Source organism: Vicia villosa, linkage group LG7 (assembly GCF_029867415.1).
Source record: "Vicia villosa cultivar HV-30 ecotype Madison, WI linkage group LG7, Vvil1.0, whole genome shotgun sequence".
Classification (NCBI taxonomy): domain Eukaryota; kingdom Viridiplantae; phylum Streptophyta; class Magnoliopsida; order Fabales; family Fabaceae; genus Vicia; species Vicia villosa.
Window position 1 is genome coordinate 99,822,666 of NC_081186.1, and position 15,752 is coordinate 99,838,417.

At 29.7% G+C, this 15,752-nt stretch overlaps 1 protein-coding gene and 1 pseudogene across 1 annotated transcript; one reads left to right on the plus strand and one right to left on the minus strand.

Annotated features, from left to right (window-relative positions):
* The first annotated feature begins 610 nt into the window (after positions 1–610).
* Positions 611–2,315, plus strand: LOC131618012 (1-aminocyclopropane-1-carboxylate oxidase homolog 12-like). Its single transcript, XM_058889281.1, has 3 exons — positions 611–1,146; positions 1,377–1,698; positions 1,798–2,315. The coding sequence occupies exons 1-3, from the start codon at positions 635–637 to the stop codon at positions 2,047–2,049; spliced, it is 1,086 nt and encodes a 361-aa protein (XP_058745264.1). The 5' UTR covers positions 611–634; the 3' UTR covers positions 2,050–2,315.
* Positions 2,316–2,384: 69 nt separating this feature from the next.
* Positions 2,385–5,110, minus strand: LOC131619822 (transcription factor bHLH18-like; annotated as a pseudogene).
* Positions 5,111–15,752: the final 10,642 nt, after the last annotated feature.

Sequence of the window (15,752 nt, forward strand, 5' to 3'; positions counted from 1 at the left end):
ATGTATATATTTAAGTTTATTTAAATTTTTTATTTGTATGGTTATTTAGTCGATTTATATATTTAAGTTTATTTAAAAGTTTTATTTGTATGGTTATTTAGTTAGGCTCTTATAACTTATAAGTATTTGGACTTTTAAATTTATTATCCATTAAGGACTTTATGTAATGTAGTCTCATTGAGACATTAGAATTATCATGAATGAAATGATGTTTAATTTTATTAGTTAGTTCTTATCTTCTTAAGTATAGAATATTAGGGTAAAATATAAATATAGTTATGCCAATAATGAAGCAACAGCTGCATTAGGACAAAACACAAACCACATGGATCTTTATATCCAGTTCATGGAATCTGCACAGAAAAACAAATAACACTATGACATAATCACTGCAATATTAAACAGAACCAAAACAGCAGCAATTAAGTATATTCTGAATTAGGAAAATAATTAATGTGAAAAACTACATCCAAAATGACAAAATTCCAAGCTGTAGATTCCCAAATGCTTGATTCCAACTTCTTAATTAATGCAATTTTGTCTCTTCAAGACTCCCACTTGTTGCATATATATAAAGACATGTCTTGAAAAATTACAGACAAAAATAAAAATCTCTAAAACCAGTGAAATTTCAATGGCAACAAAACTTGAGTATGATAGAGCGAGTGAGCTGAAAGCTTTTGATGAAACAAAAGACGGTGTTAAAGGACTTGTTGATGCTTGTATCACAACGATCCCTCGCATATTCCATCATGACTTTGATAAAGATTCAACTTATTCATCTTCAAGTACCACCAAACTTGCTGTTCCTTCTATTGATCTTGTTGATATTCATTTAGATCCAACAAAAAGAAAAGCAGTTGTTGAGAAAATTAGGGAAGCATCTGAGACATGGGGTTTCTTTCAAATTGTTAATCATGGAATAGAAGTTAGTGTTTTGGATGAGATGAAGAACGGAGTTGTGAGATTCTTTGAGCAAGATTCTGAGGTGAAAAGAGAATTATACTCGCGTGATGTTACGAAACCTTTGGTTTATAATAGTAACATTGATCTTTATAGTTCACCAGCTGCTAGTTGGAGGGATACCTTTCACTGTTTCATGGCTCCTCATTCTCCTAAACCAGAAGATTTGCCATCAGTTTGCAGGTATATGTTGCATATAATCTTAAATTTTGATGCTCTTGCACTATAGATCTATCTATGAAGCACATACTTCGACACAGACACTGAAATATGATGCGTATGAGACACTGTGACAAACTATTGATCTCCTAGAGGCGTCCGTGCATCGTAGCTATTGATCTCCTTAGTGATAATCTTAGCATTTGAATTTGATGATAGTTGAGATTAAAGCATTTTTGTGCATATGGTTGCAGAGATATAATGTTGGAATATTCGAAGCAAGTTATGAAACTAGGAAGTGTATTGTTTGAGTTATTATCAGAAGCACTTGGACTGAATCCAAACTATTTAAATGATATTGGATGCAACGAGGGACTTGCAGTTGTTTACCATTACTATCCTTCCTGTCCACAACCGGAATTAACTTTGGGAGCAATCAAACATACTGACAATGATTTTCTCACCGTGCTTCTACAAGATCATATTGGCGGCCTACAACTTCTTCGTGAAAATAGTTGGATTGATGTATCACCTATACCCGGTGCTTTAATCATCAGCATTGGCGATCTTCTACAGGTAGTTTTTCATTGAGATTAATTTTGATGCATGCTAGTGTGAAACTAATTTAGACCATATTGGTTTTGCTTTTGTTAATTCACAAATTTGTTGAAACAGCTTATAACAAATGACAAATTCAAGAGTGTTGAGCATAGAGTAGTGTCAAACTATGTTGGTCCAAGAATATCTGTTGCAAGCCTTTTTAGCACAAGTCTTCAACCAGCAACAAAACTTTATGGTCCTATAAAAGAATTAGTATCAGAAGACAATCCTCCAAAGTATAGGGAAACTACGGTTCGTGATTATGTTGAATTCTGCATGACAAGAAACTCTTATGGAACATCTCATTTGCCATATTTCAAGATTTGAAATTTGTGATTAACACAATCACACACAACAAAGCTTGTTTGATATGTTTAAATAATTGATAGAACTTGCATGTAGTTGATATTCATGCAAATATCTTGTTTTGTGAGAAAATTGACGATAGTGGTGAAGGCTTATGTCCTCTCTGGAGTATTATCGATGTCTCTTATTTGATGACAGTAATTGTAACAATCTAAACTGGATATGTCTAGAATTATCACGTTTAAACTGTTAATACTGGTACTGAAACATAATAAAATAGTATACGAGATTACATGAGTAAAAAGTTTCTCATACTCGTACATCAAGTATGTTCATAATACAACATGTAACAACAAAATACACTGCGGAAAATAAAACCAAACACAATTTTCAACAAACTTCAAAGCCAACACAAACAATAACATATTGGAGGTTCTATGTGGTCCTCTCAGAAATATTATTCTGATTGTCTAGTAATTCTGAGAGATGATGCCTTAGGTTTTCAACTAGATCAGTCACGTTCATGCAGTACTTATCATTCATCTGCAAAATAGTTTGAAACACAATGTTTTTCTTTAACATTTTGTTACTCACTCTCAAAATATAATTTGATTGAATTGAAAAAGTAAAATAATAATTACCTTAGCAATGATTGTAACTTTAAGAGTGGAATTTCCAAATGGTAATATGCTACTACTAGCAAGTGATAGATGGAGATTTTGAAGCAAACCCATTATTTTCACCACAATATTCTCTTGTTTCTCACAATGGATTCCAATCATAATTTCCTTATCTATCACTCTTGCTTTAACTTTAGGTAGTTCATATTGGAGTAATATTTATCCTCATCAATATCATCCTTTTTTGGGCAAGTTTGAGTTTCTGAATATTTATTTTTCATTTTGTTTTCATTGTCCAGCTCTTTTATTTTCTCTTGAAGTTGCTTCACATAATTGATAGCTTGTTCAAGTATGTACATTTTATCTGTCTATAAGAAGAAAAAACATATATTATTTAAATTATATATAAAGAAACAATATAGTAAAGAGACCACACAACAATCAAACTCATACTAATCCTAAAAATATGGTAAAAAATGTCAAATAGACACAAATAAATATCCACTTAAATAAACAAATATAAGTAAGAATATCTTAATATTTACTCTGCCTCATATTTTAATTCATGATAATAATTTTATAAAAAAATTACATATATTAGATTTTTTATTATAAATTATATTGATTAATTTATTTACTAAAAAATCATTAAATATTAATGGATTTCATATTTTTTTTATGTGGTTTAATATTATATAATTTAAATTTTTAAAAGTTGATAATATTTTTAATAATTTTAAGTGGTAGGAATTAAAAATGTAGTGTATTTTTAATTTCAGTTTGGAGAACAAAAATGATTCTTGACATGTGTAATTAATTTTGTGTTTGATTTTTTTAAAAATAAAATTAATTTTTCCTCCATAATTAATTTGACTTGAATTTAATTTTTTGTGATGCATTTGTTTATTGAAGTTCATGTATTTAAATTGAAATAATAAAACTAATAAAAAAGTGATTCAAATACTTTTTAAATTGTATAAATTTATACAATTTTACTTTGAAGATACAACAATGTTAATAAATAGTGGATGATACTCAATTGATATTTGTTAGTTGAACTTAATGGATAAGAGTTGTTTATTCATGGTTTGATTATTAACAATGTTATTTTATATATACTAATAATGTATTAATATAAATTAATTGTTGATACTTGTAAATTTACAACATTAAGAAAAATATATTAAACAAATTAATATAGCTAAAGTTGCATAAAAAATTATTTATTCTATAAAAAATTAATATAAACTTAAAATTTAAATATATATTATATTTATTAATAAATACTACATTCTAAAAAAATAATTTGTATATAGAAGATTGCTATCATTACATCAATCATTCAATTTTTAAAGCATAATATATAAAATTCAAAAAGGAAATGTGCACATGGCAATTTCGCAATTTAGCAGAATGATAACAATGTGCAAGGGAAAGTAGATACTGTCGACCTTTTCAGAACATGAGGTGTTTTTATTTTGAGCATTGCTATGCTTACACTAAAATTTCTACACCATGTACATACACCATAAAAAATACACCAAAGCATATGTTGTTTTGTGTTGGAAAAAGTGAAGATTGATTATAAAAATAATAAAAAAAACCAAACCGTATAATTATACGGTGTAGGTGTAACTTCTAGGTGTAGGAATATCATTCCTCTTTTATTTTTTGTGTCTTTGTGCATGAAAATGTATCTTTATTAAAATCGAGTTTCACTTTTTATATCTTTTTTTGACACTATAACATTACTTTTAAAACTATTTTTCAATTCCTTTATCTAATTCTTAAGCTTTGCATATAAAACAATGTATAACATGTGTATATATATATTCTAACATTTAGGGTTGAGAAGAATCATTCACTAATTCCACTTAATCATATCATATGTACTCTCTTGTGATCACATGAACATTGTTATCATTCTCATTGTATTTCACAAATACAAGTCAAAAATAAAATTTGTAATATTAATTCAAAGGAATTAAAATTTTAGAATAACATAATTATTTATATAATAAATAAATTTTTGAACACTTGATTTACCAATGATATATTGTAGGTGGTATAAGAAATGAACTAACCTTCTTCAATCCAGGAATGGTGGCAGAAAGTGCTATGAACCTCTCACCAATAACTTGTCTTCTTTTTCTCTCAGCCATGATATGATCTTGTCTCCCAGATGAACTTCTACGATTCTTGTTTGTTTTCTTAATTACTTTTGGTAACTCACCACTCTCATTGTTATTCAATGTTATTGTTTTAGGGTCCATGATGGAAGAACATGAAACAATGGCACTATTATTAGGAGAAGGTTCCAAAGATGAGTTTTCAAAAGAGAGAAGGTATTGAGATGGTGTTTGTTGTGAAGAAATGAGAGAATTTGAGCTATTGCTATTCTTGATCAAGTTGTCATGAATTGAAGAATTGGCATTATTAAAATCCAATGAGTGATCATCCATTTCCTATAACATGTAAAAGAAAGAAGAAAAAAATCATATTATATGTAGAAATTAATGATATATGAATATAGTAGAGAATAGAATAATGAAACTCGTGTGTGTCTCATTACCAAAGAAGAAAGCCACGTTTCCCATACATGTTCCATCCAAAGAAAACTTGTGAGAACTATGCCTTAAGATGAAAACAAATGAGTTATATATTTAATACTAAATATGGATACTGTACTGTACCCAACACAAAGATGCCTTCCAGCTTTAACTAGACCAATCACCTTTTTTTGGATAGGATCTACATAGCTTGTCTTGTTTCAAGAATGATTTCAAAGATTTAAAATTTAAATATATGGGGCACACTATACTTGGGGCGGGCCCATGTTATGAAATCTATGATAGAGATTTTCACACTATAAAATGATTTAAATATGCAAAATAATTGTGGATGTTTGAATGATGTGTGAATGTCATAGGGTAGAGACAATCGAAGATTGTAATGTTTTAGAACCAGAATAATAGAATGCTGAAATGAGATTTTTATTCAACAAAGTAAGTTTTGTTATCATATAGAGAGAGTTCACCTAAAAGATTAACACCATCAATGTTAAGTCAATAAGAGAATGAAAAGTAATGCGAGGATTAGATTAGATTTGAATATTTGAAATGACATATTTTTTTCTTTTATATAGTGAGAGCGGTTAAAGTTGTTCGCGTGAGGCGAGACGCATTGTGCCAATAGTCGTTAGATCTAATTAGACAGTGGTGCGTGTTTGGAGGGAGAAATTGCCCGTTTTTGGATAATGAAGGATCACATGTTCCACGCGCTTTACTGCTCAGTGGTGTTTTTAGGTCCTTTGCTTTGGACCTTGCGAACGTCTCAGTGCAATTGCCCTCGATGCTCTTGTCTCTAATTTACATAACAAAGGTTCGTCGTGTCGCCCCTAGTCTGGATGTTTGGTTGGAGTAGAAGAAGAGTCTTAATGGGACGTCATTATTATTGAGAAGAGGCCACTTTCTTGTTATAGGTGACGTTTTACATGGAGCTTTTGACACATGTCCTTATGCTAATCAGTAATGATGCTTCCTCTACCTCAAGGTACTTGAGTACTTTGAGCAATCTTAGATGAAATCTTGATAGTTGGTAGTGTGTCTAATATTTCTCAACATGGTGGATCATATGGTCCCCATGACTAAGGTACACATAAAGGGTTCCTAAATCATCGTTTTCCCTTCTTTCTTTTTTTGCCATTTGCGAACTACAAAACCTCTTCTTTTTGGTATTGACAACTTCGTTCTTTCTTGTGAGCTATTTCACACTAATTTTATGATTAGGATCATCTGTGATATCTCGTTTGGTAGTATTTGAGACACATAGGTGATCCATAAACTGCAAGTTGTGCTACCAATGCTCGGCCATATTCACTAAGTTATGGCACCAAAGCCAATAGATTAAAGGTACAATGGAGTTTGGAATATTATAAAGGCGAGGAGGAGATGAGAAAGTTCTATCATAAACAGATAGCGACTATGCCGGTGATATAGATGATCGCAAAAGTACATCAGGTTTTGTTTATTTAATGTGTGGAGGAGCCATTGCCTGGAGTTCAAAAAAACAACCCATTGTTTGTGATTCCTTCTATAAATTATACTCACTCCATTCTCTTTTATAAGCAAATTTTGACTTTTAGGTTCATTGAATAAATAATGTATTTGGAATATATATATATATATATATATATATTACATCAATTATTCAATGAATCTAAAAAATTAACCTTTGCTTATAAGTAGCAATTGAGGGAGTATGTTATTATCCTACATATAAGATGAAATGTGAGAAAATAATGCAACAAATAAAGAGGACTCCTCGGGTTACCCTTTCCCGGTAGGCTCTACCAATATTACAACCATTGGAAGGGTTCCAATAAAAGGGTCTCTACTATTTAGGTTACCTAGGATACCCATAATTCGACGCTTTTGGAGGTCCCAAATTCATTCAATCGGGTTACATTCGATAATGCTATGGTTTCTTCACAATCGACCGTTTTCAAAAGGAGAAGGAAGTGCTCAAATAATGTGTCAATTCCTTTAACATCGAGCGAGATAAATATTTGGAAGAGCTTTAAGGGGAGTCTACCATGCTTTCAGGTATAGAGGCTACTATGGAACCTTTCAAGTACCCCGACACGGTGGTAGAGAAGGTGAAGTTGCTTGTGGATGTGGTAATAAAGAAGAACAAAGCCTTATTTTCTTAGGAATATATATTTGCATTAGAGGTCGCTCTTGGTGAAGCAAACTAGGTTTTGGATCTTTTCCAAAAAAACGGTAGAAGAGCTTGAGGCTTTTTAAAGGAGTTTTAGAAAGGTCGGAAAAAGTCTAAAGATGGCCTCCGTGAGACGCGTCTTGAGAATCATGCCTTGGCTAAGAAGTACATGAATTCATTGATGGAGAGTTAATCTATTTCACGTGACTCTTTTGAAAATGTTTTGCAACATATGAAATATTTTCATCCCACTAGGCTTATCGCACGAGAGCAAATTAGTCCAGGTGATATGATGGAGGAAGGAAAGCCAATCCCGTGGATGGATTAGTCGAATGCGTATTTCTTCTTCTCCCACACTTTTTTCCAGTATTCTTGTACCTAGTGTATTTATATCTTCAATGAATAAGTGAATTTCATGATTCCTGCTATGTAGTGCGTAATTTAATTTTGAGTATTTACCGTTATTTTTACTTGTTTATAAGACATTGCATTAAGGCCCGAGTTTGTTTCTTTTGGAGATAGCCTATTTTTAAAGATTGCGCTCAGAGTCTTATAAGAAATCTATGTGAATCCTGTCCGACCAAGGGTCAATCCCTCTTCCTTGCTCATTGCATTAATATTTAACTATTTTATATTTTATTTAAAAAAAATTATATTCTATTAGTTTTTATTAGGATAAATGTTTGAGTATTATTTTATATATTTTAAACATGTATTATATTTAAAATTATATTAAAATATTTACAAAAATAATATAATATTTAAAATCATTTTATATTTAAAAAATATACTTTATATTAAATTTATAAGAAATATTATGGGGCTTATTTGAAACTTTGTATAAAAAAATAATAAAATAAATAAATTTTCAAGGATCGGGTAGTCCGAATTCTCTATATAACATATGACTTTGATAACAAGTTTTTAATTCAAATTATAATTAAAAAATTTAGTCAACTGTAAAACTCGAGGTTAGTCAAAGCCATTTTGTAAATTTGTTTAAAATTAAATATATCGTATTGATAGTTCTATCATAGGGATATCTAATCGAAAGTTAATTATTAATTTATTTTACACAAATTTATTTAGGGGGTAGGAATAGACCAGATCAAATAACACGAACCTCCGACCTAATTTATACAGGTCCAGATCAGGTCAGGCTTTTCATTAAATAGAAAAAGATTAGATTTTTTTATAAATCTATTTAGTTAAAAAGGTTCGGCCTTAGGCCGCCAAGAAAGTCTTTTAAGCCTAGTAGTTCGGCTTATATAAATAAATATGAATAATTTCATTCTTATAATTATATTTTATTTTGAACTTTGAATTAAAATACAAAAATAAAAATTCGGTTATCTTGAAGAACTTATTAGAATAGACTGAAAACATCTTATAAACTTTATCATAAGTTATTTTCATAAATTTTCTTAAATGTTATGAATATTTATGTTAGTGGATGTCCATCCATCTCCTAGTTCTTCATCTTCCTATTCCATACTTAATATGTGTTTAATATGTATGATTTTCTATCTCCCTTGAGTCCTATAAATAGAGACCCATATTACAATGTAAAGCACACTTGGAATAAGATAAGATAATATTGCTCTCTTTCTTCTCTACCTCTCTTTGATTTCAATATAGTTTTAGTTAGTTTCATAACACGTTATCAGCACGATACTCTACAACGCGAGTCATGATATAGCCAGGTTCTACGTTATTTTCTAATCTTAATATATTTGAACCAATATAATATAATTCATGATTTTCTTACTATTTTTTTCCTTCATATAAATATGTTTATTTTTTTTAATATATTTTGTAGAGAAATTGATTTACCTTGTACAATAATATTAGATTTCTTTGATCATTCTTGTTAAATTCCGGAAGAATTTAACATTAAAGCATTTATATATGTTTGCTCGGAATTGAATCTTAACACATGAAAGTGTTAATTTAATATTCAAGCATCCCTGAAGGATTGCACAAAGAATAATTTTTCTTGACCGTTGTTTATGGAAATAGTTTGTGATGTGATATTTGTAGAACTAAAGATTATTAAACTAACTCCAAATTATTGTTCAAAGATTGAGTTTAATAGAGTATTGTGTTTATCAATAATTGATGAATTCCAGAAGAATTCAACGTTCAATCACCTTTAAAAGGTCGCATCTATAATATTATTGAATCCCAGAAGGATTTCATAAATTTTTGTTGTTGTGTCGATCTAAAAACTCATAATTTGTAATATGTTCATTAAAAGATTGTCATTCCAGAAAAATGACACAAATGATTTTAACGCATCCCAGAAGGATGGTTATATATATATATATTTTAGATTATTGTTTATAACAAAATATTTTTATAGTTCCTGAAGAACTTATCAAGCATCCCTGAATGATAGAAAAATAAATTATTTTTATAGTTCTTGAAGAACTTATCCATCCCTGAAGGATAGTAAATCAAATTAATTATATGACGATATAATTTTAGTGATATAATATTGTTTGATTAAATATGTTTAATTTTATAAGGGGTAATTGTTTGATAATTATATGATAATATGTTCATATGAATGTGTTTGATTAAAGTGTTTAATAATGAGATACTATTATTATATTGGTTTTGAATTATACTGGAGGTATTGAATATCTTTGTATTACACAAATGAATTTGGACATAAAATGTATAATAGAAAAGCTACCGTCTTTTTTTTCCTTGGGCTTGTACTACTTATATCAGTACAATTTAAGCACATGTCATTGTAAACCAGTAGTTTACAAATTACACTTAAATGTGTCGTTGGTAAAGCCGGTTGGGTCATCTCGGATATAATATGATGCGAATAATTTGTATTGAAGAACCAGAAGTTTCTTCAATCCATTAAATTTTTGTGTGTTTCTAAAAGAAAATAAAAATTTGAGAAATTGCGTTTTTATGACATTAACTGTTGCATCGACTAAAATATCATGCATATGTCTCTATTCACAACCAGAAGTTTGTGAAATTATTTTCTCACCTAATTAGACTAAGATCTTGTTTTCTGAACTTTTTTTTTATAGAAATTCCTGTATAAGTATCACATATATATTATTAAAATTGATATTGAATATCATGTAATATATGTTCATAAAAAGAAAATGGACCCGAAGATCCATTCTTTAGACGTCTAAAGTTAATTATATGGTTGATACTTATGAGATCATCAATTCTAAATTATATATTTGAAACACCCAAAGTATGATATTAAGATATTTATTCGCATTAAGCCAACAAGATACTATATCTTAGTCCTCCCTAATTTATTCTAGTACTTCTCATATTTGTGAACATTTGGATGTGTTGTGTATATTCCAATTGCTCCAATATAATACATTAAGATGAGTCGTGAAAGAATATTGGAAAAATATAATGACTCTCAATTTTGAGGATATAATTTGAGAAAATAATCAAATACTTGATTGCAGCCCAGTAGGTTGATTATCACTTGATAAATTAATTTTCCCAATATTAGGGGGAGGGAAATGAACAGCTGAAATCATGAACAAGAAGTTCAAATGAACAAGTTAAAATAAATTGTTGTATTGATCCTCGTACAAATCAATAAGAACCAAAAGTTCAAAATATTATTCATTTGCAAGGTTTATGAAATAAATTATCAGCTGATAATACTCCACTCAAAGTGGATTCTCCTATTGGATAATATAATATTGCAAATGAGTTGTTGTTGCGCCTGAAGCGTGGTATGAAAGTCGGTTCTAATGTTAAAAGTCCTCTACTAAGAAAAGAAAATAAAGATGACCCAAGTGAGGATATGAAAATGCTAAGAGCACTTTGACCTAATTTAATTTTCAGTTCTAGAAGAACAAATCAAGTACTTGAAATATGAAATAAAGAGATATCGATAAATTATGTCATGAATGAAATGGAATGGAACCGAAATTGAGATAACCAAATAAAGTCAATATTGACAATGTCTTTGTATACAATATAGCGCTAAAAGTGATCAATGATAATGAGGATCATGAGTAAAAGCCTATTAAAGATTTTAGACTAAGTGAGAATTGGCCAAAATAAATCTATTCAATTGAAGAAGAATTAAACTCACTTTACAAGTAACTCACTTTTGGACCTGTAGTCCGAACACCTCAAGGTGTTTTTGTGAAAAATAAAAGAATGATATAAAGTTTGATTTATTGCTCAATGATTTTCACAAAGACCTAAGATTGATTTTGATAAAAAAATATTCACCTGTAGTGGATTCAATCGATTTTTGATAATTCATTAGCCTTGTAACACATGAAGGGCTTAATTTGAGCATGATGGTTGTAATGACATCTTATTCATATGGTTCACTTAATAGTGACATTTACATGAAACTCCCTGAAGGGTTCAATATACCAGAGGCACTTGATTATGGATCTCAAGAAAACTACTACATCAAATTGAACAAGTCTCTGTATGAGCTGAAAGAATCTGGATGCATGTGGTATAATCGCCTCAGTGAATATTTACTAACTGATGAATATACAAATAATTCAATTTAGTACTTGTATTTTCATAAAATGATGTGGAAAAGAATTTGCAATACTAGTTATATATGTGAATGACATACATAGTATTAGAACTCCAGAAGAGCTTCCAAAAGCTATAAATTCCTTAAAGAAAGAGTTTTAGATGAAGGACCTAGGAAAATTAAAAATTATGTCTAGGCTTACAAATTGAGAATTTGGACAATGGAATATTTGTACATCAAGAAGATTATATAGAAAAGTGTTGAAACACTTATATATGGACAAGTCTCATTCGTTGTCTACTCCAATGATTGTTATATCATTAAATGTAGAGAAAGATCCTTTCAGTCCTCAAGAAAATGATTAGAAAAATTGTTTGATCCTGAAGTACCATATCTTAGTGCAATTGGAGCACTAGTGTACCTTGCTAATTATACACGTCTCGATATATCGTTTGTGGTCAATCTATTACCAAGATACAATTATTCGCCTACACGAAGACATTTGAACGGAGTCAAACATACACTTCGTTATCTTAGAGATGCTGGTTACTTGTCAGATTCTCACAATAGTATATCAGAAAAAATTTATTTGTTTACATGTGATGGTACAACCATTTCATGGAGATCTATGAGACAACTCATGGCAACAACTTCATCAAATCCTGCATAACTATTAGCACTACGTGAAGTTACTTCCAAGAAGAAATTTTAAGCAACTACTACAAAGAATATCGTCTCACATGTAAATGTCTGCATGAGGGGGAGAAATACATATGTTTTGCACTCTTTTTTCCTTCACCATGGTTTTGTCCCATTGGGTTTTCCTGGTATGGTTTTTAACGAGGCAATTCACATTCAAAGGATATTGTACTCTTTTTCCTTCACTAGAATTTTTCCCACTGGGTTTTTTCTAGTAAGGTTTTAACGAGGCATATCCTCAATGGACATCCAAGGGGGAGTGTTATGAATATTTATGTTAGTGGATGTCCATCCATCTCCTAGTTCTTCATCTTCCTATTCCATACTTAATATGTGTTTAATATGTATGATTTTCTATCTCCCTTGAGTCCTATAAATAGAGACCCATATTACAATGTAAAGCACACTTGGAATAGGATAAGATAATATTGCTCTCTTTCTTCTCTACCTCTCTTTGATCTCAATATAGTTTTAGTTAGTTTCATAACATTAAACAAATAGTCTCACAATACTTACATTAATAGGTAAGCTCATATAAGCAGTTGCAAACAAACTTTAATACCATTGATATTTTAGTTTCTTGGTCTATAAAAATATTAATTGAATTGCTTATTTATATATGTTGAAATAAAATAAGTTTTTAAATAGGCTAGCAAGCCAATCATACCTTCAAAAAGATCAGACTTAGACAAAAAATATAAGTCTATGATAAGCCACAAACCATACTTAAACTTTGATACTTTAGCATGTTAAATTCAAACTTGAGAAAACTTAGTTGAGCCTGGTCTATTTTCACTCCTACTCCTAACAACCAATATCACTCAATAATATCCAAGGTTAAAAGTTACAATGTCAAAAATTGTGTGTTCAAATAACACAACTAAATAAGCAATTTGGCTGGTGGATGGAATCAATAATTTTCTTTAACTACTTTAATATGACTAATTTCATTATTATAATTATATTTTATTTTGTCCTTTGAATTAAAATACAAAAATAAAATTCGGTTATCTTGAAGAACTTATTAGAATAGACTGAAAACAACTTATAAACTTTGTCATAAGTTATTTTTATAAGTTTTCTTAAACAAATAGTCTCACAATACTTACATTAATAGGTAAGCTTATATAAGTCAATGCAAACAAACTTTAATACCATTGATATTTTAGTTTCTTGGTCTATAAAAATATTAATTGAATTGCTTATTTATATTTGTTGAAATAAAATAGACTTTTAAGTAGATTATCATACCTTCAAAAAGATCAGACTTAAGCCAAAAAAAATAAGTCTATAATAGACCACAGACTATACTTAGGCTTTAATATTTTAGCAGATTAGACTCAAATTTGAGAAAGCTTAGTTCAGCCCCGCCTATTTTCAACCTCCTACTCCTAACAACCAATATCATTCCAAAATATACAAGGTTAAAAGTTACAATGTCAAAAATTGTGTGTTCAAATAACACAACTAAATAAGCAATTTGGCTGGTGGATGAAATCAATAATTTTCTTTAAGCACTTCAATAATAATAATCAATTATCCGTAATTGTATTGCGACAGTGTCCATCATTTCACACTTAATTTAGTGTTGTGACTTGTGACAATTAATAGTAACAAAAACACGATTATTGTGATTGATTAGTAGCAGTGCTTGTTGGGTTGTTAGTATTATGGCTTTTTTTTTGGTGATGCAGACTAACAAGATGGTAAACATATCCACAATGGCAGACATTCCTGACCCATGAATACAGTGACGGTGACTAGTGATTTAAAAACATGTGAAAAGAGGTCTAAAATATCTCACATAAATGACCATTGCACCACTTGAAAGTGTTAGTACTACACTGCACAGCTCAAGTAAAATTAAAATTCCTCTTTGAATTTAATAAATAATCTCCAACAATTTACATAAAAAATTGATGGACTATTAGACAAATATACTAAAATGAATGCAACCATTATACAGTAAAATTAGAGAGGGGATATGTTTACTATATATTATTGGATGTAGTAGAAAAAATATTATATTTTTTAATAAAATAAAGGAGAATCAGGATCTAAATTTTTGAATTATTCATTTAGGATAAGAAATTTTTTTCAACTCTGTACATTCAAAATTATGTATCTTGAATATTGGCAGTCAGAATGTTACAACTACCATAGACTTGAAATTGCTTTAACGTTGCACTGATTTTTTTTGAATTAATGGTATTGAATATTGAGTAATGCTATTCGTACACCCAACACTTACACTAATACTTACATTAAACATTGTTTACCGTATTTATACGGTGAACAATGTTTTTTAAAATAAAGGGTTAATAGTAATTCTTCCCCTTGTAATGTTAGCGAATTTTGCTTTTCCCCCCCCTCCCTACCTTTAGGCAACGGTTTTTTCAAAAAAACCGTTGCCAAAACCTTCCTTTGGCAACAGTAGGGGGTAAACCGAAATACGCTCATATTACAGGGGGTAAACTACTATTAACCCTAAAATAAAATAATAATATTTATTTTTATTTTTAAAATTAAAGACGACAATGTTCATGTACGGACATGCATTAACCAACTTCATTACTGCATTAACCAAGTTTGATAACTGCTAAAAATTATTTTTAATACCTGGATAATGCACTGACCAACTTTTTTACTGCATTAACCAAGTTTTTACATTGCATTAACCAAATTTGATGACTACTGTAAAGTACTGTTCATGGGTGTAAGAATATCATTATAAAAACTTGGTTATGCAACATCCAGGTATTAAAAATAATTTTTAGCAGTCACCAAATTTGGTTATGCAGTGTAAAAACTTGGTTAATGCAATAATGAAGTTGGTTAATGCACGTTCGTACATGAACAGTGTCGTTCGTAATTTTAAAAATACAAAATAAATATTATTATTTTATTTTAAAAACACTGTTCACTGTATAAATACGGTGAACAGTATTTGGTGTAAGTATTGGGTGTAAGAATAGCATTACTCTTGAATATTTGTTGCATTTAATAATAAGATTACACATTATGATACAATTCAATTACATGAAAAAATACAAAAACAGACAAGTTGACTTTTTGGTCAACGTTGTTGATCAAAAGTCTTGTGCTTCCTTATTCTTTGAATCTCTTGATCTACTTAGCACTCCAAGCTTCAACCATTGTAGTTGGCCATATCCAAT

Coding starts and splice junctions, on each gene's coding strand:
- LOC131618012 (XM_058889281.1), top strand. CDS start 635: ATGGCAACAAAACTTGAGTATGATAGAGCGAGTGAGCTGAAAGCTTTT. Junction 1,147..1,376: donor GATTTGCCATCAGTTTGCAG/GTATATGTTGCA, acceptor ATATGGTTGCAG/AGATATAATGTTGGAATATT. Junction 1,699..1,797: donor GCATTGGCGATCTTCTACAG/GTAGTTTTTCAT, acceptor TTGTTGAAACAG/CTTATAACAAATGACAAATT.